This window comes from Balaenoptera physalus, assembly GCF_965194825.1.
Source record: "Balaenoptera physalus genome assembly, chromosome: 3".
NCBI lineage: Eukaryota > Metazoa > Chordata > Mammalia > Artiodactyla > Balaenopteridae > Balaenoptera > Balaenoptera physalus.
This window is the reverse complement of record NC_138890.1, coordinates 72,293,678-72,312,686: the sequence shown is the minus strand read 5'-3', so window position 1 is coordinate 72,312,686 and position 19,009 is coordinate 72,293,678. Positions and strand designations below refer to the sequence as shown.

At 41.6% G+C, this 19,009-nt stretch overlaps 2 protein-coding genes across 10 annotated transcripts in view; one reads left to right on the top strand and one right to left on the bottom strand.

Moving 5' to 3' along the window:
- LOC309658858 (glutaredoxin-like protein C5orf63 homolog) overlaps positions 1-18,351 on the bottom strand; it is a 33,272-nt gene extending 14,921 nt beyond the window's left edge. For 2 of the 5 annotated variants that reach the window (XM_082457935.1, XM_082457936.1), the window contains exon 1: positions 5,928-18,351. In XM_082457935.1, coding sequence (XP_082314061.1) covers positions 5,928-6,188 — 261 coding nt within the window. In that variant the 5' untranslated portion in view covers positions 6,189-18,351. The other 3 variants (XM_082457939.1, XM_082457938.1, XM_082457937.1) reach the window with 3 other exon arrangements.
- MEGF10 (multiple EGF like domains 10) overlaps positions 1-19,009 on the top strand; it is a 363,967-nt gene that overhangs the window by 38,098 nt on the left and 306,860 nt on the right. The window lies entirely within an intron of this gene.

Sequence of the window (19,009 nt, the reverse complement as noted above, 5' to 3'; positions counted from 1 at the left end):
GCTTGCACACACTGTACCCCTCCCCTTATCCTCAACCCTGAAGATACTGACTCAGCATCTGGCCTAGAGCCAGAGGCATATTCTGAATTCAGAGTGTGCAACAATGTTCAGTACTATTAAGACATAATGGCTGCTCTTCAATAAGTGGTGCTGGGAAAACTGGACAGCTACATGTAAAAGAATGAAATTAGAACACTCCCTAACACCATACACGAAAATAAACTCAAAATGGATTAAAGACCTAAATGTAAGGCCAGACACTATAAAACTCTTAGAGGAAAACATAGGCAGAACATTCTATGACATAAATCACAGCAAGATCCGTTTTGACCCACCTCCTAGAGAAATGGAAATAAAAACAAAAATAAACAAATGGGACCTAATGAAACTTAAAAGCTTTTGCACAGCAAAGGAAACCATAAACAAGACGAAAAGACAACCCTCAGAATGGGAGAAAATATTTGCAAACGAAGCAACTGACAATGGATTAATCTCCAAAATATACAAGCAGCTCATGCAGCTCAATATCAAAAAAACAAACAACCCAATCCAAAAATGGGCAGAAGACCTAAATAGACATTTCTCCAAAGAAGATATACAGATTGCCAACAAACACATGAAAGGATGCTCAACATTACTAATCACTAGAGAAATACAAATCAAAACTACAATGAGGTATCACCTCACACCCGTCAGAATGGCCATCATCAAAAAATCTACAAACAATAAATGCTGGAGAGGGTGTGGAGAAAAGGGAACCCTCTTGCACTGTTGGTGGGAATGTAAATTGATACAGCCACTATGGAGAACAGTATGGAGGTTCCTTAAAAAACTAAAAATAGAACTACCATATGACCCAGCAATCCCACTACTGGGCATATACCCTGAGAAAACCATAATTCAAAAAGAGACATGTACCACAATGTTCATTGCAGCTCTATTTACAATAGCCAGGACACGGAAGCAACCTAAGTGTCCATTGACCGATGAATGGATAAAGAAGATGTGGCACATATATACAATGGAATATTACTAAGCCATAAAAAGAAACGAAACTGAGTTATTTGTAGTGAGGTGGATGGACCCACAGAGTCTGTCATACAGAGTGAAGTAAGTCAGAAAGAGAAAAATACCGTATGCTAACACATATATATGGAATCTAAAAAAAAAGAATGGTTCTGATGAACCTAGGGGCAGGACAGGAATAAAGATGCAGACGTAGAGAATGAACTTGAGGACACGGGGAGGGGGAAGGGTAAGCTGGGACAAAGTGAGAGAGTGGCATTGACATATATACACTACCAAATGTAAAATAGATAGCTAGTGGGAAGCAGCCACATAGCACAGGGAGATCAGTTCGGTGCTTTGTGACCACCTAGAGGGGTGGGATAGGGAGGGTGGGAGGGAGGCGCAAGAGGGAGGGGATATGGGGATATATGTACACGTATAGCTGATTCACTTTGTTATACAGCAGCAACTAACACAACAATGTAAAGCAATTATACTCCAATAAAGATGTTAAAAAAAAAAAAAAAGGACATAATGGCTGCAAAGCTGTTCCTGAAAGCCAAGAAAGCCTGAATAATGTGGTTGGGTTATATCATACATGAGGGCTTAACAGAGTTTAAAAACCAATTTGAAAATTCCCTCATTCCATAAAGATAGCATTTAAGATGAGGGCAAAATCGTGCTAGTGCAAGGGATGGGAACAAAGTACATAAGGAATTATGCAGACTCCTCTCCACATTATCCTTCTTAACCAAAATGACCCATTCCCTTTGAAGGTATATCTGATACCTAATACTGACCCAGAAAGAAGTCAATTTCATTAAAACATCTTAGTCTTATTGTACCCAGCTAGTAATGCCAGTTTCCTTGCTATTTAAAAAGCACACAACTTTATTTCCAAAAGTAATTGTTTGCAATTCAAACTCCATCCGCCCAGGCAATGCCTTCCATTTGTCACTAATACTCCACCATTTCCAATTCATCTTGCCAAAGAGGCGCGTTATCCACATGACCACACAAGACCTGAAAGATGTTTCATTCATTTTTAGCCATTTTGTAGCAGATGACTTTGGAACATTGGAGATATTAAATCCAGCATTTCTTGGGACTTGTAACACTAATACCTGAATGTTAGGAACTATCCACTCTTGAGGTCATGCCCCAGCCACCCTCAGTTATGTGAGATTCTGCAATTCTCTGAGTCCTATTCTGTTACTTAAAACTTGTCACTGATAGAAAATCTTAATATTTTGGAACTGGATTCCAAGACACTTTGGAGATTTCCCTTGCTTTATGGATAAAGGAACTGTTTTACCAAAGCCTTTTATACTGCAATTTTTTTCTCTATATTTTCTCTTTGAACAGTGCCTATTTTTATGTATAATGAGACCAACACAGAATTCTCAGAACTGCAAGGGACCTCCAAGTTCAACCCCCTTTTTTCCAAAAAAAGTCTCAAAAAGTTTTATACATTAATCCTCAGAGTATACTGAATAACAGATAGCACATTTTGTTTAAGATTTAATTTAAAGATGGAGAGAATGAGGAAAAATCTCAGCTTCGGATGGCAGAATTCTTTTACTATAAGAACGAGGTTCTGATCTCTAAATCTAAGATGATACAGATTAACTTTATTTTTGAACTTGGAGAAACAGAGCTGCATTTAGATCTATCTCTCTTTTTTTTTTTTTTTCCCAGTCTATATCCTAAGCTGCTTCGGCTGACTGAATTTCTATTAAATAACAGTATCCTTTCTCTTGGCTGACTGGAAGAACTACAGGTTTTAAGAAGAAAAGAGTTTAAAAAATTAAATAATTCAGTCTTATGTCCTTCCCCCTGACTAAAGTAGAAGCCACTTCCCCATTATTTCATGATTAATATGAAAAAGTACAGAAACAATGAGAGGAAGTTCATCTGTTTCCAGTAGTAACATTCTGGTTTCTGTTGGAATTCCATTGGCAACAGAAGGAAGCAGCATATACCACATGCCTGCCCTATTACAATACAAAAAGCTGTCAACTTTGAACTCTTGAAATGTTAGTAAAGTAGAAAAGATGATTGTGGCTTTCCTTCAACATTATTTGGGTAACCTAGCCTTAAAATAGTGAACAAACGTAAGTCCTTTATCCTTAAGGCAGGACCAAACCAAGATATTAGTGACCTAGGTAAGCTAATAATTTGGCATACCTTCAAATGGATACTTTTCAAATATTCACTCAACAGGTGTTTGGGTGAGGAGTTGGGCATGGCAGGCCTTGAGAGAGAGTGGAAAGGGGGCTGGCGGGGCCTTTCAGTTTGCATACTCTATTCAGTATAACAAAGACCACACAACTGATCAGGCTAGATCTCCTTGGAAGGCAGTTTGTTGACCACCTGTAGATTTTCAAATATGCCCTTCCCTACTCCAAGCTGTTTATCGAGGCATTAGTAACTGCAGCATTTATAACTGCACTGGTAGCTCCTTGAAAGGTTACTGCTTTATATTCTTTTCTCTACCTTGTTGCATTCCCAATGATGCTTTCACAGTCCTTATAGATCCAGCCTCCCTTCTATACCATGTACTGAGTGTTTGTTATGTGCCAGGCACCGTGCCAGATACTAGAAATATAAAAGTGATTAAGATACTTTCCCTGCCCTTAAGGACACACCTTGGGTAGGGGAAAGATTTACAAACAAATAATACAATACCACAGTGATGAAGCCTATAGCAGTAAAATGGTTATTACTAGATATTACAGGTAAAATGCTCTGAAATCCTTTCTTAAAATAGAAGGTATTTTGAATTTGCCTCTATCTCTGGAAATCTTATCTTGGGTAAGGATTGGAATAAAAAGAGAGTAATGTTTTCATGCCTTCAGTTCTCTGCGGCTGTAACTGAGATGGGAAGGTAGGGATGTGGAATAATATCTACGTGAAACTTAGCCCAAACCTTTCACTTTGCATATTCTTCCTCAAATAATTTTGTCTCTCAAACTTGCTATGTGATACTAGGGGAAGGATGAAGGAAGCTCACCTAGTCCCTGCTACCTGTGTAGCTACACATCCCTGGATCCAGATAGTTTCTCCCCTTCAAAATAATTGCAAACAAGATTAAAACTGCATGCAGGAACGATTCCAGCTGGCTTTTGGCTTCCTCTGATGTACACTCCTTGAATAAAGCAGTGGCAAAATTAGATTTAAAATAAGGAACATAAAAAAAAAAAAACGTACTACTTGTACCAGATCTCCTCAAGGTCCTGCTACGTGTGAAACCCTGAGCCCTGGCATTAGAGTAACTAAATGCATCAGCCAGCTGGAGTATGCACATGTTATGAAATACAAAAACCTTAATAATAAAAAAAAACTTATTTTGAAGGCATACTTCCACATTGCCTCTGGGTACTTAAGAGTCCGCGAGAACCAGGCATCTGGAATAAAATTGAAATACAGTCCAATAAATTCCGAAGTTGGAAAATCCTCCTCTCTATTTCCTTACCTGCCATCAATCCATCTAAAGAAAACCACATAGCCATATTTTCCTCCGATAAAGGAGACATAAAAATATTGATCCTTCCTTGGCAGGTAGCTACTACTGACCACAATAAGCATGAAGAAAGAAATTCTGCGGAGTCTGCCTTTCTAAAACACCAGCCCCGCCAACCTTAATTTTCACAACAGGCCCTTTCTGGTTCCAGGCAATTCCTCAGCAGAACAGGACCCAGGTTATTAGGCTACGACATTTCACACAGAACCATGATTAGTTCTGCCTTACCCCCAATATTACTATAACCACTCAGTATTTCCAGGGCACACCTCTTTTTCCAAGTGTTTTAAATCTCAATGCATACAGCTGTAAATATTGGTAGAGAGCCTCATAAGCATTTTCACACAGTATTACTGAGATAATTAGTAAATGAGAAGACTGTGGCCTCTAACAGCCACTTCATCTTTAGCAGTCCCACACTGAGACATGGCTCTCATGGCTGCCTAACCAAGGTAATGTGTGGTTAAGGAGATGTGCTTATGCTGGGAAGTGTGCTAGAAAGTGTGGGGGGCATAACAGATCTTAGACACTATCCCTGTCCTGGAGGAGCTGAGAATCTTGGGGTTTAGCTGGGCCATACTGTGGATTTTTCTTTTAAGTGCTCTAAAATATAAAGTACGATGTAAAATACTTTCTGTTAAGAAACAAGAATAAAGATCTGCCAGGCAAAAAACTCCTTGTTGTTCAACAGAACAGCCTTAGAAACAGACACTTGCCTATTCACATTAGCAGCAATTTAGTAGGGACTTTGTAACTCTGGACTTACTTAAAAAAATTGTATGAGCGATATTTGTCGGGGGTGACTGACAAGGCTAAGTATTTGAGAACTGTACAGTCTCTGATTTATTCTCTAATGGTTCAGCACCCAGAGGGCTGCTTTTGCCCAACAAAGGCAGACAGGAGGTCCAGAGAGCCCCAGGACTCACAGTGCTCCTGCCAGCACCCACGATTAAACCTTTCAGCCCTCAATTAAAGGTCAACATGGTTGCTCAAAAATATTTATTTAAAAAGGCAGTCATCTCAGCCAGTCGAGATTATATTACCACTTCATAGAACTCGAATAAATCCGAAGCAGGGCATCTGTGAATCACGGAAGAAGCATGAAGCTGTGATGTTTTCTGCTTCCTCTTAAAAAGCTACCTTTCCCACCCGTGATTCTGTTCACTTCCCAGAGCGCCATCGCGCGCGCGCGCACACACACACACACACACACTCACGCTTATAATTTGACCCCGGAGGTTCACGGATTTATGGCTCCCGGTTTAATTAAATTTCCTGTAGTGACAATCGAAACCGGCAGTGTGGGGCTCCCGTGCCCCCCTCTCCAGCCCGCGTGCCGGCTCCAGGAGGGGTCCCGCGAGCGCCCACCTGCCGGCGCCCGACCACCGGCACCCACCTGAGCTTCGGCTGCTCGGGTCGCCGCTTCCGCCGTGCGCCGGCACTTCCGCCCCGGCCGCCAGGCGCCCGCCCCGCACTTCCGCCCCGGCCCGCAGGCGCTCGGGCTGGCGTCAGTGGATCCCAGGTCCGAGCCGATCGTCCCTCTGAAGGCTGGCCGCGCTTGGGCTGTTACGCATGAAAAGAGAGATACAAGAACCGAGGCCACACTGTTTAAAAAAAAAAGTCCACGGAAAAGTGACCTGGCATGTTTGGGAACCATTAATAACGAGCATCAGGTGTGAGAAAATAATAAGTAATACTCAAAGCTAACACGTATTGATTGCTCACCATCAGCTTTACGTTCATAACTTGATTAATCCTGAGAATAAGCCTATTAAGTATTATTAGTACCATTTTACAGAAGAAGAAATGGAGGCTTAGTAGCTTGCCCTAGTTCTCAGAACTAGAAAATGGCAGAGTTGAGATTCCACCTCATGCAGTCTGATGTCGGTATCCCTGAGCTTACCACTGTGCACTCAGTATGTATTCAATGCTTTAAGAGAAGATACAAAACAAACCAAGGTCAAGAATGAATCCCGTAAACAAACCACATTGGTTATGTGATAACTTTTAGAGGGCACATCTAGAAAGTAGAGTTTTCAAATTCTAACTTTATCACTTCAACATGTGCTGATAACAAAAGAGGGGATTTTGTGACTGTCAACAGACTACCTATGATTATTTTTGAGTTGATACACTTTGATAAAACCTAATTTATCTGAAGAAAAGAAAAAAAAAAAGATCAATCGACAAAGTATGCTCCACCTAACAGTTGCTGTATGTTATCTTTAAAGAAGTTATCTTGGGTCTAGTTATAAACACCTTGGTGGTACACGCATACCTTTGTGGAGTGATAGAAAAGCTTCCTAGAAATGCAACTCCAAATCAACTTCCAAATCTCATTTCTTGTTGGAGAACGGAAATACTGTAAATTGGATTTATGACACCTGATTTCATCCACTGAACGAGAAGAATGACTCCACCCAGGGTCACCAGTGAAGGCTTTTAGCATTGGTTACTGGTAAATTTCTCCAAAGAGCCCAAAATTCACAAATTTTCAGAATTTGAATTCAATTAGTAAGAATTTCTTGGGTTGTTCAGACCTCCTCATGATTGTTTTAGTTGAGGGTGGAAGTCCCGTGAAATGGCTGAGCATCCCTGAGAACTCACTGTAATCGATGCCCAATCACTTTGGGAGAGCTTGGCTGAGTGCTGCGAGCGCAGAGGACCAGTTTATCTCTAGGTGTAAGACTCACAGTGCTGGGCATATGAGCTAAGCTTGGGAAAATGTCTGAAGTCTGACCAGGAAAAATTATTGTCTCCAAAATAAAAAAAAAAATCTGCCAAAGCAAAATTAATATACATGTATTAATGGTTACAAACTGTAATACTGCATCAGCTATATTAATTGCTGGATTCATTGTTCAAAACAATTTCATTATATTTGAAAACAGTTTTTAGATGAGATGCTCTTCCTGAGGGAGAGTTCTTAAATATACATGATGAGTGTTGAGAAATCACAGCATATTTTAGATACTTTAGCCAAATTATTTCAAAAGCAAAATTATAAAATCTTACATAGCAAAATTATGAAGTGTGAGATGTATATAGATTTTAACATGGTTCACGTGATGTGAAAAGTAAGAGTCTTAAGAGAATATGAAAGTCTTGGGACTTCCCTGGTGGTCCAGTGGTTAAGACTCCCCACTCCCAACGCAGGGGGCCTGGGTTCGATCCCTGGTCAGGGAACTAGATTGCACATGCCGCAACTAAAGATCCCGCACACTACAATGAAGATCCCGAGTGCTGAAACTAAGATCCAGTGCAGCCAAATAAATAAATTTTTTTTTTAAAAAAAAGAGAATATGAAGGTCTTAGTGTAGCCATGGGTCTTGTGCAATTTTGTTCACTCAAAACGGGCTTGTCATAGGCATTTGATCTCCATCTTGTTCTCTAGGTCTGGACTCTAATTCCAAGCTATGCTCTAGGAATCTGGATAGGACCGGTGCAAGGATCTCTGTGTCCTGGAACATCCGTTCAGAACTGACATGGGTTGAGTTGTCTCTTAGATCTCAAGGCCCTGCCAGCTTTGCTGTCAGTTCTGAGAGAGAAGCCTGCTCTAGAGGAAGCCTGCTGGTAGAGCCTGGTCTGCAACTCCTGAGTTAACTCCAAGGGTACTTTAGAAAACACATTACCTGTTCTTCCAGCGATGACCTGGAGCCAGGCTGCCTTCAAGACCTCCTAAGGGCTGGACGTGTGGTGAGGAGTGAGGCATCTTCACTTCCGCCTGCCAGGCTTTGCCTCTGAGAGAGCAGGAGCAAAGAAATGGCTTTTGATGTTAACACTTTCTCTTGAGAACACCTTAGAAAAATAATGTATGTCCTGACAGTTAATGACTGTCATGCCAACTCTATTTTACAGTAACCTGGCTCTGTGCTGCCACTGAAGAAACATGCAGTATGAACTTTGACTAGGAGGGACAGCCCCAATAACTGCCCCAATTGGGTGATGTGATCATGATGGTGGAGGTATTTAGAAACCTGGTAGGTTTCCTTCCCTGGTTTTTTTCTGGTCTTTATAGTGAGCTTATTTGTTTATCTCATGAACGTCTCATCCCCAGTACTGAAAACTCTGTGGGAAGTCATCTGTAGGGACCAGATATTGTGTTATGTTTAAGGTCATGAGAAAAACAGTGGCAACCTCCCAAAGAAAAGACTGGCTTCTGAGTCTGGGTGTGTTGGGTCAGTGGGGTCGCTGTTGACTCCCCCAGGCCAACCATTACAGGAAACAGAATAATAAGTCTGTCTTACTAGGGAAGAATGGATCTCCGTAGCCTGATTTCTATATTCCCCTTGACATTTAAAAAACTCTGCTCTTCTGGCAGACATTCAGGGGAGAGTGAAGAAAATTTTAAAAGGAGAAAAATGTTTATTTGTTTTAAGGCTTTCTCAGTAATCCACTTATGCCATTTACATTAGTTAGAGAAACTTTCCATGTAAACACCATTAATTATGTAGCATAAGAGCCAAATAAAAATGCTAAAAAATAAAAGTAATTGTAGAATAAATTAGTGTAGCTTGAGTGCACATATATTATACAGAGACTGCAGACTTAATACATTTTATTGAGGGAGGTGGATTTGTAATTTTCTATTGTTTGAACTACTAGGATGGAACCAACAGAAATGACATTTTACAGATGGATACCAAAGCTGTTAAAGTTTAAACCCATACTGGCAATGAAATTATGGTTTTCACAGGGGCCTTGACTCATGCTCCCTCTCTATATCTGTCTTGAAAAGACTATGGGAGGAGATACAGATTGAGTGTTCCATGGATTTCCCCAGAAGGTTTGCTGGAGCAGGACCTGACTGTCTACCCCCAAATCAGTAGACTCCAGCATCTTCTCAAGTGCAGTAACAGAAGATGGCCTGTGTCTGTGCGAAAGGCAATGAGTTGCGTGTACCCTGCCAGGCAGAGAAGGGCAGAGACTGAAGCTGCTGAGGAAATCTGGTGTGGGGACCTTGTAGTAACAATGACAGGAAAAATGTACTTTACCTTTTGTAGTATTTTAGAAGTTTTCATGTATATTATTTATTTTGATCCTTCACAGGAATGCTGTAACATAGGTAGGGCATGTATTTTTACCAAGCCCATTTTCCAGACAAGGAAATTGATGCTTTAGGGAGGGAGATCACAGTGAAAGCATGTCCTAATTCCTATCTTTATTTTTTCCACTACCACACTCATATTTCTTTTTAAATGTAAATGAAAATCTCGTGGTTTAGTGTATAGCAATATTTTGTGCCATGTGGCATCTTTTAAGAACATTTGAGTGCATTTACATCATTTCCTCAGGGAAAGCTTTGTTTTACTTAGAGAAGCAGGAAATGGAGTTGAAATGGGAAAAGTTTTTCATTTTTATGGATTAAACCCGTCTGTTATGTTCACTAAGCCTGGATCATGGAGGAGGATAGATTTCTCACAGCATAAAGAGAGGAGAGAAAGGAAAAAGTGCTTCCTTCATTCCCTGATTCAGATCCACACCTATCCAGGGAGTCCTGTTCAGACAAAACAGGGCAGCCAGCCCATCAGTCAGAAAAAAACACGTCCCCACACTCTGTGGAAGAACAGTCTTCCACAGGGTTGAAGTTAACACTCACTGCTCAGAAGAGTTCTGAGGGATAATTTTTTCCACTGCTTTCAGCATCTTTCAGAAATCTGCTTAAATATTTTGCTATATTATCTACTATGTCTGCACAACACAAAGTAAAGGGAAATTATCTTTCATTCATTTATTCGGAGTAATGCTTACTGAGTATGTACATTCCAGTGCTAGGCGCTAGAACTCTGGGGTTGAACCTGGTAGATATGCCCCTTGGTGTAATGGAACTCACAGTCAAATCTATAATCAAATGATCACATCAGTAAATATTTACTGATCTTTACTGTAGAAGTCCCTTTATCCAATGAGAGGGAGACTGGTAGCTGATTAGGTGATTGGAAAATGCAGGTAGAATGGGAAATCATTAAAATGTGTGTAGGGGTATATGTGTGTGTGTATGTATGTTTATGTATATATAACAATTTTATTTTTTACTTAAGACACATAAATGAAAATTTATTTGCCAAATTTGGTAGGACCAAGGTGCTTTCTTTGAGAATCAGTCTGGTAACTGAAGGTTTACATTATCTTTCTTGCATAAAGCCCACTCAAAATGTATATCATCTATAATTTTCAGTTTTAGACACTTAAGTAGAGGGAGAACGTAAAGACACTTGTAAAGTAATTTGAACTCATTTAGATTTTTATTATTTTTCCCCAATCTTTTATACTTGTCTTGCCTACAGTTTAAGAGCAATTTTTTCTCCAGCTTTTTCAAGTTTTTTCATAGCATTGAACTTAAGTTTTCATAGAAACAGTGACTCTCTTTTTATGCTCATATTCGATCAGTTTATGTGATATTTAATTAAACTATATAGTTACAGTAATCAAGTTCAACTGCCATAAACAGGTTTGGGAACAAAAACAACCCTCTCTTAGTAAGGCTAGAGCTCAGCTGGTGGGGTGGAAGTGATGAAGGTATTAGGTGGCAGAAGTCACAAGCGTTTATCATACTCTGGCAATCAGTCAATACATTTTCCAGATGGAGTTGAAAACATCAGTTAATTTCCCAGAGGAGCTCAATTAAAAGAGTTTCTATTATGATTAAAAACTAATAAACATTAGTAAGGAAAAGCAGTGGGTGCCATAAGGGTCTGTAATTGGGGGGATGTGACTCAGTCCTGGGGTGTCAGGAAAGGCCTGGCAGAGAACGTGACAGTTGAGTGAGATCAGAGGATGATTAGGCAGCTGCTCAGAGAGCGGCTGGGGCAGGGGGTGCGGAGAGAAAAGAGTTCCAGGCAGCAGGAGCAGCAGAGTCAATGGTGTGAGGGCGGCGGGAGTATGTGTTGAAAAGGAGGAAGTGAAAGAAGCCAGTGTTGTCAGAGCCAAGAGCAGACGCTGGGGAGCAGTCCAGGATGAGGCACAGGGGGCGGAGGCCAGTTCACACCAGCTTTCTAGGCTCTGAAAAGCAGGAGGATCTTCCTCTCTATTGACCATGGGAAGCTGTCAATGGTTATGAAGCAAGAGTCGGCTTATTTGATCAAGAGCAACAGCTGATTTGTGGAGTTTTGACCTCCAAATCTGATTTGGGCACTTCAGATTATTTGTTTTTACAATCTCAATACACTAGAGGTAGTGGAGAAAAAAATATTTTCTTAACCTCTGGCACCAGGATATCTCTTAGGGATGGAACTATCCTTGAATAGGAAAATACATGCATCAGCTGCTGGTGGGCAAATTTGAGGATCTGAGCGTAGATGTCAAGATCATAAGAGATGCTAAATATCTCTGCTGAGAAAGTGGGAGGGAGGGAGAAAGAAGGAAGAGGCAGGTATTGTATTAGTTTCCTGGGGCTGCCGTAACAAAGTGGGGGCTTAAAGTATCAGACATTTATTCTCTCACAGTTTGGGAGGCTAGAATTCTGAAATCAAGGTGTCAGCAGGGCCATGTTTCCTCTAAGAAGCTGTGGGTAGAATCTTTCCTTGCCTCTTCCTAGCTTCTGGTGGTGGCTGGCCATCCTGGTTGTGTCTTGGCTTGCAGCCGTATCACTCCACTCCCTGGCTCTGTGGTCACATGGCATTCTCGCCATGCTTCTCTGTGCCTCTTCTCCTCTTCTTATAAGGACATCAGTTATATTGGATTAGGGGCCACCCTAATGACTTCATCTTAACTTGACTACATCTGCAAAGACCGTATTTCTAAATAAAGTCACATCCACAGATACTAGGGCTTAGGAGTTGAATGTGTCTTTGGGGGGACATAATTCATCCCATGACAGGGATGAGGAGGCGAGAAGGATTAGCAAAATGGTGGCAGGTTAAATGGCTAGGGTGGATACAGCCAGTAAGAAATTGATGGTACTAGGATGGCAGAAAGGACTAATTCAGGGTTTTCAAGTGCTTTTCTTACAGTGTAAGATGTAGCAGCCTGCATAACATCTCCCCCATTGTATCCATGTGTTGGCTCGCACCTTTCCGTTGAAATTTCTGGTACCTGTGTTTGCTGATGCTTTGGAGGTAAAAGGGAGAGAGCATGTGACAAGTGGAGTCATGGAGAAGGATTTAGGTCCCATGTTAGGGTGATGGACACCAAGGGTGTAAACACAGGAAACCTCACAGAGAACAATTCAATAGAGGCTGGAAAGCTGAACAAAAGTACTTCTGTGACTGTAAATCCCCCCACACCTAGATACTCAGGGAACTATTGGATTTCCACAGTCTTCAGCATGGGGGTTTGGGTCAACCTTATCTCCATCTTATTGGGCTAGGATCAGGGTTTCAAATACAATTATTAAAAACCTTCCGCTTCACTTTGTACTGTCAGCCTTTTTAAGGTATGTGCATGACTTTAGCTAAATTAGGAGTGTTTGTGAGTTGCTTAAAAAAAAAAAGATGGGACTTCCCTAGTGGTCTAGTGGTTAAGAATCTGCCTTCCAATGCAAGGGACGCAGGTTTATTCCCTGGTCGGGGAGCTAAGATCCCACCTGCTGCAGGGCAACTAAGCTCGCGCACTGCAGCTACTGAGCCCACGTGCTCTAGACCCCTCACGCCACAACTAGAGAGAAGCCTGCGTGCCACAACAAAGAGCCCGCCCACCGCAATGAAAGATCCCGCATGCCACAACGATGATCCTGTGTGCCGCAGCTAGGACCAAATGGGGCCAAATAAATAAATAAATAAATAAATAAATATTAAAAAAAAAAAGATTAAAAATCCTGTCTTCTAAATCTCTTGCCCTAGCATTTTCTGAATATAAAAACTCCATGTGGGGACTTCCCTGGTGGTCCAGTGGTTAAGACTCCGTGCTCCCAATGCAGGGGGCCCAGGTTCGATCCCTGGTCAGGGAACTAGATCCCGCATGCCGCAGCTAAGACCCAGTGCAGCCAAATAAATAAATAAATATTGAAAAACAAAAAAAAAACCCAAAACAAAAAACGAAATGCAGTCTCAGCCCCAGTCCTGGATGGACTGAATCAGAGTCTGCATTAAAAAACAAAAAACAAAAACTCCATGTGGAATCTCACTTTGATGGCAGGAGAATGTTCTCTGAAGGTTAGTTCTCATTTCGTGTCAGTCTCTCCTTCCTTCTCAGAACACCCTTCTGTTGCAGTTCTCCGTTGGTGGCTGAGGCATGGAAGCTCTTACCCACCTTTCACTCAAGTTGGCGTCAGACTCTCAAAATGAGGGAAAGGATTTCCTGTAGTGAGTCCAGATGTTTGTGCTTGCATTATTGCTATTAGCCATCAAGTCTGAGCATTGTACAGAATTAAATCCGTCCTTGAGGCCTGGAAGGGAAGACGATCTTGATAACAGTTTAACATCCTCAGAGTGAAATAGCAGAAATGGGGGAAGAACCATTATCTCCGTTAACTATGATCTCACACGACAGCATTGCTGTTTATTTCTGTGTTTCATTTACGCTGGGATTTAACGTAAATGTGGTTTTAAAACACATAGAAGCCCCCTTAAAACCTAAGTAATTGGCAAATGGTTCGAATAATTAATAAAGCAGCTTTTTCTGTAAGCAGCTTGAAGAAAATGGGAAAATTTGCAGTTGGCAAAGGCATTATTTGTGGCTAATCCATTATGCCTCTGTGCAGGTTTTCACCCCATATTGTAGGTATTTCATGAGTGCTGAGGCTGCTCAGGCAAAATGAAGCAAAAAGCAGAGCAATTATCCAGAGCCTATGAACGCAGTATGAGCTTACGGTTAGATATTTAGGCAAGAAGTCTCTAGGGTCTTCTCCTACTTTGTGAATCCTGCGTGAGTTGTCGGCTGGAGTAGCTGGATAATGCTCTTCTTTACCCCTGAAGGAGTTGGCTCACCCACCCTTTCCTCACCTTATGCCAGAGAAATCGTGTCCTCTGGCTGCCGAGGGAAGATGGACCCTCTTGGTAAACCTGATAGTCATCCCCTTGTGCTTTCAAGAAGCAGCCTGTCTCCCCCTTGAACCAAACTATCTCTGCATGACTCCTGTCTGCTGAGGGAAGGTGTCCTCTACAGAGAAGACACCCATGTCAGGACCAGGAGTTCTGAGAAGGCCCAGAGCATGCTGGAGGAATGGCCTCTGAGGGTGGACCCAGGGCCTATGCCGTGTGCTGGGCTCTCTCGTTCTGGACAGGGTTCTTTTTTATAATTCCTGTGTGAGGTTCTATTTCCACAGTTCCTGCTCTGCCCTTATTAGTCCTCATAGCAACCCTTTCATGACAATTATTCAGCAGATATAAGAGGTGTCAGTCTTCTCTGACATCCACATTTTGACCATACCTTAAGCCTCAGATCATCTTCTCATAACTCTATACAGACTCTCAGTGGCTAACTCATGTTAAAAAGACTAAAGCAGAGAAAGAAAGAAAAAAAATCTCAGCTTGAACTAGCTCATTGGTGCTAGTTACCCTGAAGGCATAAAGCATTCTCGAGTTTTAAACATTTCATTTTTTTAAAATAACAACAAGTCAAGTGGGCCAGGTTTCAGAAATCTCTTGAAATAGTAATACATTTTAAAAGATTCTTTCTAAAATCAAGAGTGTTAGCTACTTTCTGGGAAAAAGCAGGAAGACTGAAAAATAACAGTACTTGGGCAGGTGTGAATGTTAGAAAGAAAGTGGGGATCAGTTATTCCCCATTAGTCAAAGAGACAAGTCAGGAGTAATTGGCATAAGCTTGGTGAAAAAAAAGACATTTAATATAAGAAGAAAACTCATTATAAGTACAAGGAAATTTTGGCATTGCCCTCTTATACTGCTGGTGACAATTCAATTATAGTATAGTCATATTTCTTATTTTGTAATTGTTAATCGGTTAAGGCATAGATCATCTTTATGAAATTTCTCTTTGCGCGCGCATGCGTGTGTGTGTATATGTGTGTGTGTGTGTGTGTAAATGAAGAAACAGAGACACAGGAGGGACCTAAGTTACTAGCTCCATTCATCTGGGGAAAGCTCACAACCCAGAACTACTCTTTGCTTCCACTACTGTTAATGAGGTAGATGCTTGTGAAGGCATCTACTCAGTTTTTTGCCCCCAGGGTGTAATTCTGGGGTTATTCGTGCCTTCTTGGTTTAGCACTGGTCTCCTTTATGATCATCGCTGTCTATCATGTAAGAGCAGATGATGAAGCAGAATCTAAGCAAATGGAATGGTCAGTTCATGTTTCATTGCGTTATCTCTGTCCATCACCCATTTTTAAAGCTTTCCTGGTTGTATATTCTCTCATAGCTTGCTTGGATTTCTTTCCTCTTGGTCTGGAAAGAGAGAGAGGGGAAGAGTGAGAGAGAGAGAGAGAGAGAGAGAGAGGCATTTGAAGGTTGCTGCCACCTCATGTCAGCTGCGCTTCTGCAGGTGATTTGCATGCCACTGTCTGTGTGCTGTAACTCAGTAACTCAGTGGTAGCCTGACCTTCAACAGCTGCTGAACCTCTTTGTCTCTAAGCAGGGGCAGAGGAGGCCATTATTGCAAGGAAATAACATGTGGCTTTCCAAGCTGCATGAAATACATCTGTTGTGACTAGGTGAATTACATATTCATGAAAACTTTGAAATGGAAGATCCTCCACTTGCCAAACACTCACCTTGACTGAGCACAGGGCCCGGCAAACAGTGCAAAGCTCTGGCTTGCTCATTTCTTTACGTGTGCATCACGAGCGCAGGTTTCTAAGACATGCCATGAAAAGAAAGCTGGGAAGAGTTCTACATTTCCATGAATTTCCAATGGAATTCCATGATGATTACATTTTTATTTCATATCAACAAGTACTTATTAAGTTCCCACCATTCTAACGTTATCGTAACAAACCTGCAATACTGTATTATTAGGAAAGGAATTTACTGGTCACATGATGAGTTTATGCAAATACTATGAAGATCACCCTTCTCCCATTAAACAGAGTATCTAACTAGCCTGTGTAAAACTATTCACACCAAGATGATGAGTTTTGATGTTTCTGTGTCTTATTAATTTCTGATTAATTAGTAGAGAATCATAGAAACTCTCCCTATCTTACAGATGGGAAAAATGAAGCCAGTAACATTGATGACCAAAAAGATTATGACATTTAAAATGCTGTCCTTTGTTCTGTTCATAGCTCATCAGGGTGTTGTTCCAATGCTGGTTAGGTTCATGTACACGCTGTTCCTCCTACCTTCGGCCATCCCTTTCTCGGCCCTAAGATCTCTCCAGTTTTACGTTCTCTGCTGGGCTGACTGTGCTGGATGGATGAGTCCACTCGCAGCTGTTCACACCGCCTTCCAGTGCTCCGGTACTGCAGGGGCTGGAAAGAGACTCCCTTGCAACTAGGGCTCCAGGTGTGATTTAGGGCTCTGCTAATCAGATGCATTCACACAAGACAAATTCAGAACTGAGTTAAATGGTGACAGCAATGGTGGTATATTAGCCTCCCCACCGCCCCAGCAAGGGTCTAGTAGGAGCCAACAGTTGTGATCCCTGGAGAGCTGCTAGTGAGGCCTATTCTTAGAGCCAACATTGCATTGGCAGCCTCTTGATTCCCAAGCTCCCTGAGTTTGGCAGAGAGGACACTCCCCTTGCGGGGTGGGGAGAGCTCTGCAGTGTTGTTCTAGAATTCTCCTCTCCAGGCTCAGCATAGAGACTGCTCCTCCTGACCGTTCAGTGATTCTGTTAGCATCTCGGTCTCTGTAGTAAATCTCTTTCTACTTACTAGCTAGAGTGGTCCCTCTGATCTGCAACGGAGTCCTGACTCATCCACTGCTCAAAGATCACCTGGGAGCCCAGTGCACCCTGAGTCAGCCCTTGTTCTGTCACATCAGATTACACTTAAGTTGCTCTCTCTCTCTGTCCTTCCCACCACCCCCTCAACCTCAGGCTGTAAGGTTATTCATCTTTTAGTCCTGCTCTATCTGTGATAAAGCGTGGCCTATAATATTCACTTAAGAGATGTTTGTTTAAATAAATGGATGGATGACTAAATGCACAGGACCAAATGTCCTGTGACACTGAGTTCATGGCAGAATGAAAAACTTGTTAAAAATGCAATTTTATTTCATACATATGCCATGAGTGTATTTTATTTAATAAAATGTAGCAAGGCACACACTTTTAGCTTGATATTAATCATTACCTTTTACTTAAACAGTCAAATGGGATTTGCCGCTCAGCAGTTAAATATCTTGCTGTCCCCGGAAGACAAGCAATGCGCATTGATGAATGTGAGCCTTGCCTCTTGGCTCCTGCCTCCTGCCCATTACATTTCTTCCTGGGTACATTCCAAACAGGTGGTACTAGATGCCTCATTAACTGCATGGAGCTATCGAAATTGTGGGTGAGATGATCTCTCACCAGAAACTAAGCCCTGCCTTTTTAAAACACCACACTGGACTTAAGGCATTGATTCTCTCTGTGTTGCCATCAGCAACAGACACTGGCTTATGGTGCCAAGAGCCTGAATTGATGTTACATCTTACCTTCCCTCTGATCCTCCCTTCTTGTTATTATTCAGTCTGCTCTCCATCATTTATCTGTTTCATTTCCCCATTAATGTGTATTAAGTGCCTACAGGTTACATTGTAATAATAATAATATAATTTTTTAAACCATTTTAAACGGCTTTCTCAATTTGTAACTCATTTAATTCTTATTAAAACTTTCTGAGATCGGGTGGGTAGGCATTGTTATTCTCATTTTATTGGTGAGTGCAGAGAGATGCAGAAAGGGTAAGTGTCCTGTTAAAAGTTATTCAGTAGAACTGGGCCTACATGGTACCAGCTGACCTTACTTATAGGTTCAGTGTTTGCCTTGATCCCATACTTTTTATGGCAAGAAGTAAGATAAAGATAGAGACATAAAATAGATGATATCAAATCTTTTAAGGCTTTGCACTGCAAACCAATATATCACATAGGAGAAGACATAAAAGGAATATCTAGATGAGAGTTTGAAAATACCTCAGCTAAATTACATAAGATGTTACTACTGTCAATGAATGTACGTGGTGCATCTACATGAAGCGCCCGTATGGAGAGGATACAGGAAGCTTAGCTGGTGATGATGAATTTCTTTGGCATTAATGATGCCACTGCAGCAGCAGCGGCAGAGAAGGTCACACACTCACGGCGTCCTGACCTGGTCTGATGACACGTGGGATATTGAACAACATTCCCAAGTCGGAGAGCAGCCAGGGGAATTGGAAGGGCAAAACATCCCAGAAACCAAGTCAAATGGGGATTGCTCGAATAGTCTGGGGAGGAGAGAGGAGGAATGGGGGATGGAGGAGATGGTGTGAAGTGTTTTCTATGTGATGCCAGAATGTAAAATACTCACACCAGTGGGAAAATTACAGGGAGGTAGAACATTTTCTGACAATTACAGGAATCCAAAAATGAGATGAGCTATGCTGAAAGGTAATAAACTCCTCGTCACTGGAAATGTTCAAGAAGATGACCACCTGTCAAGGCTACAGGAAGG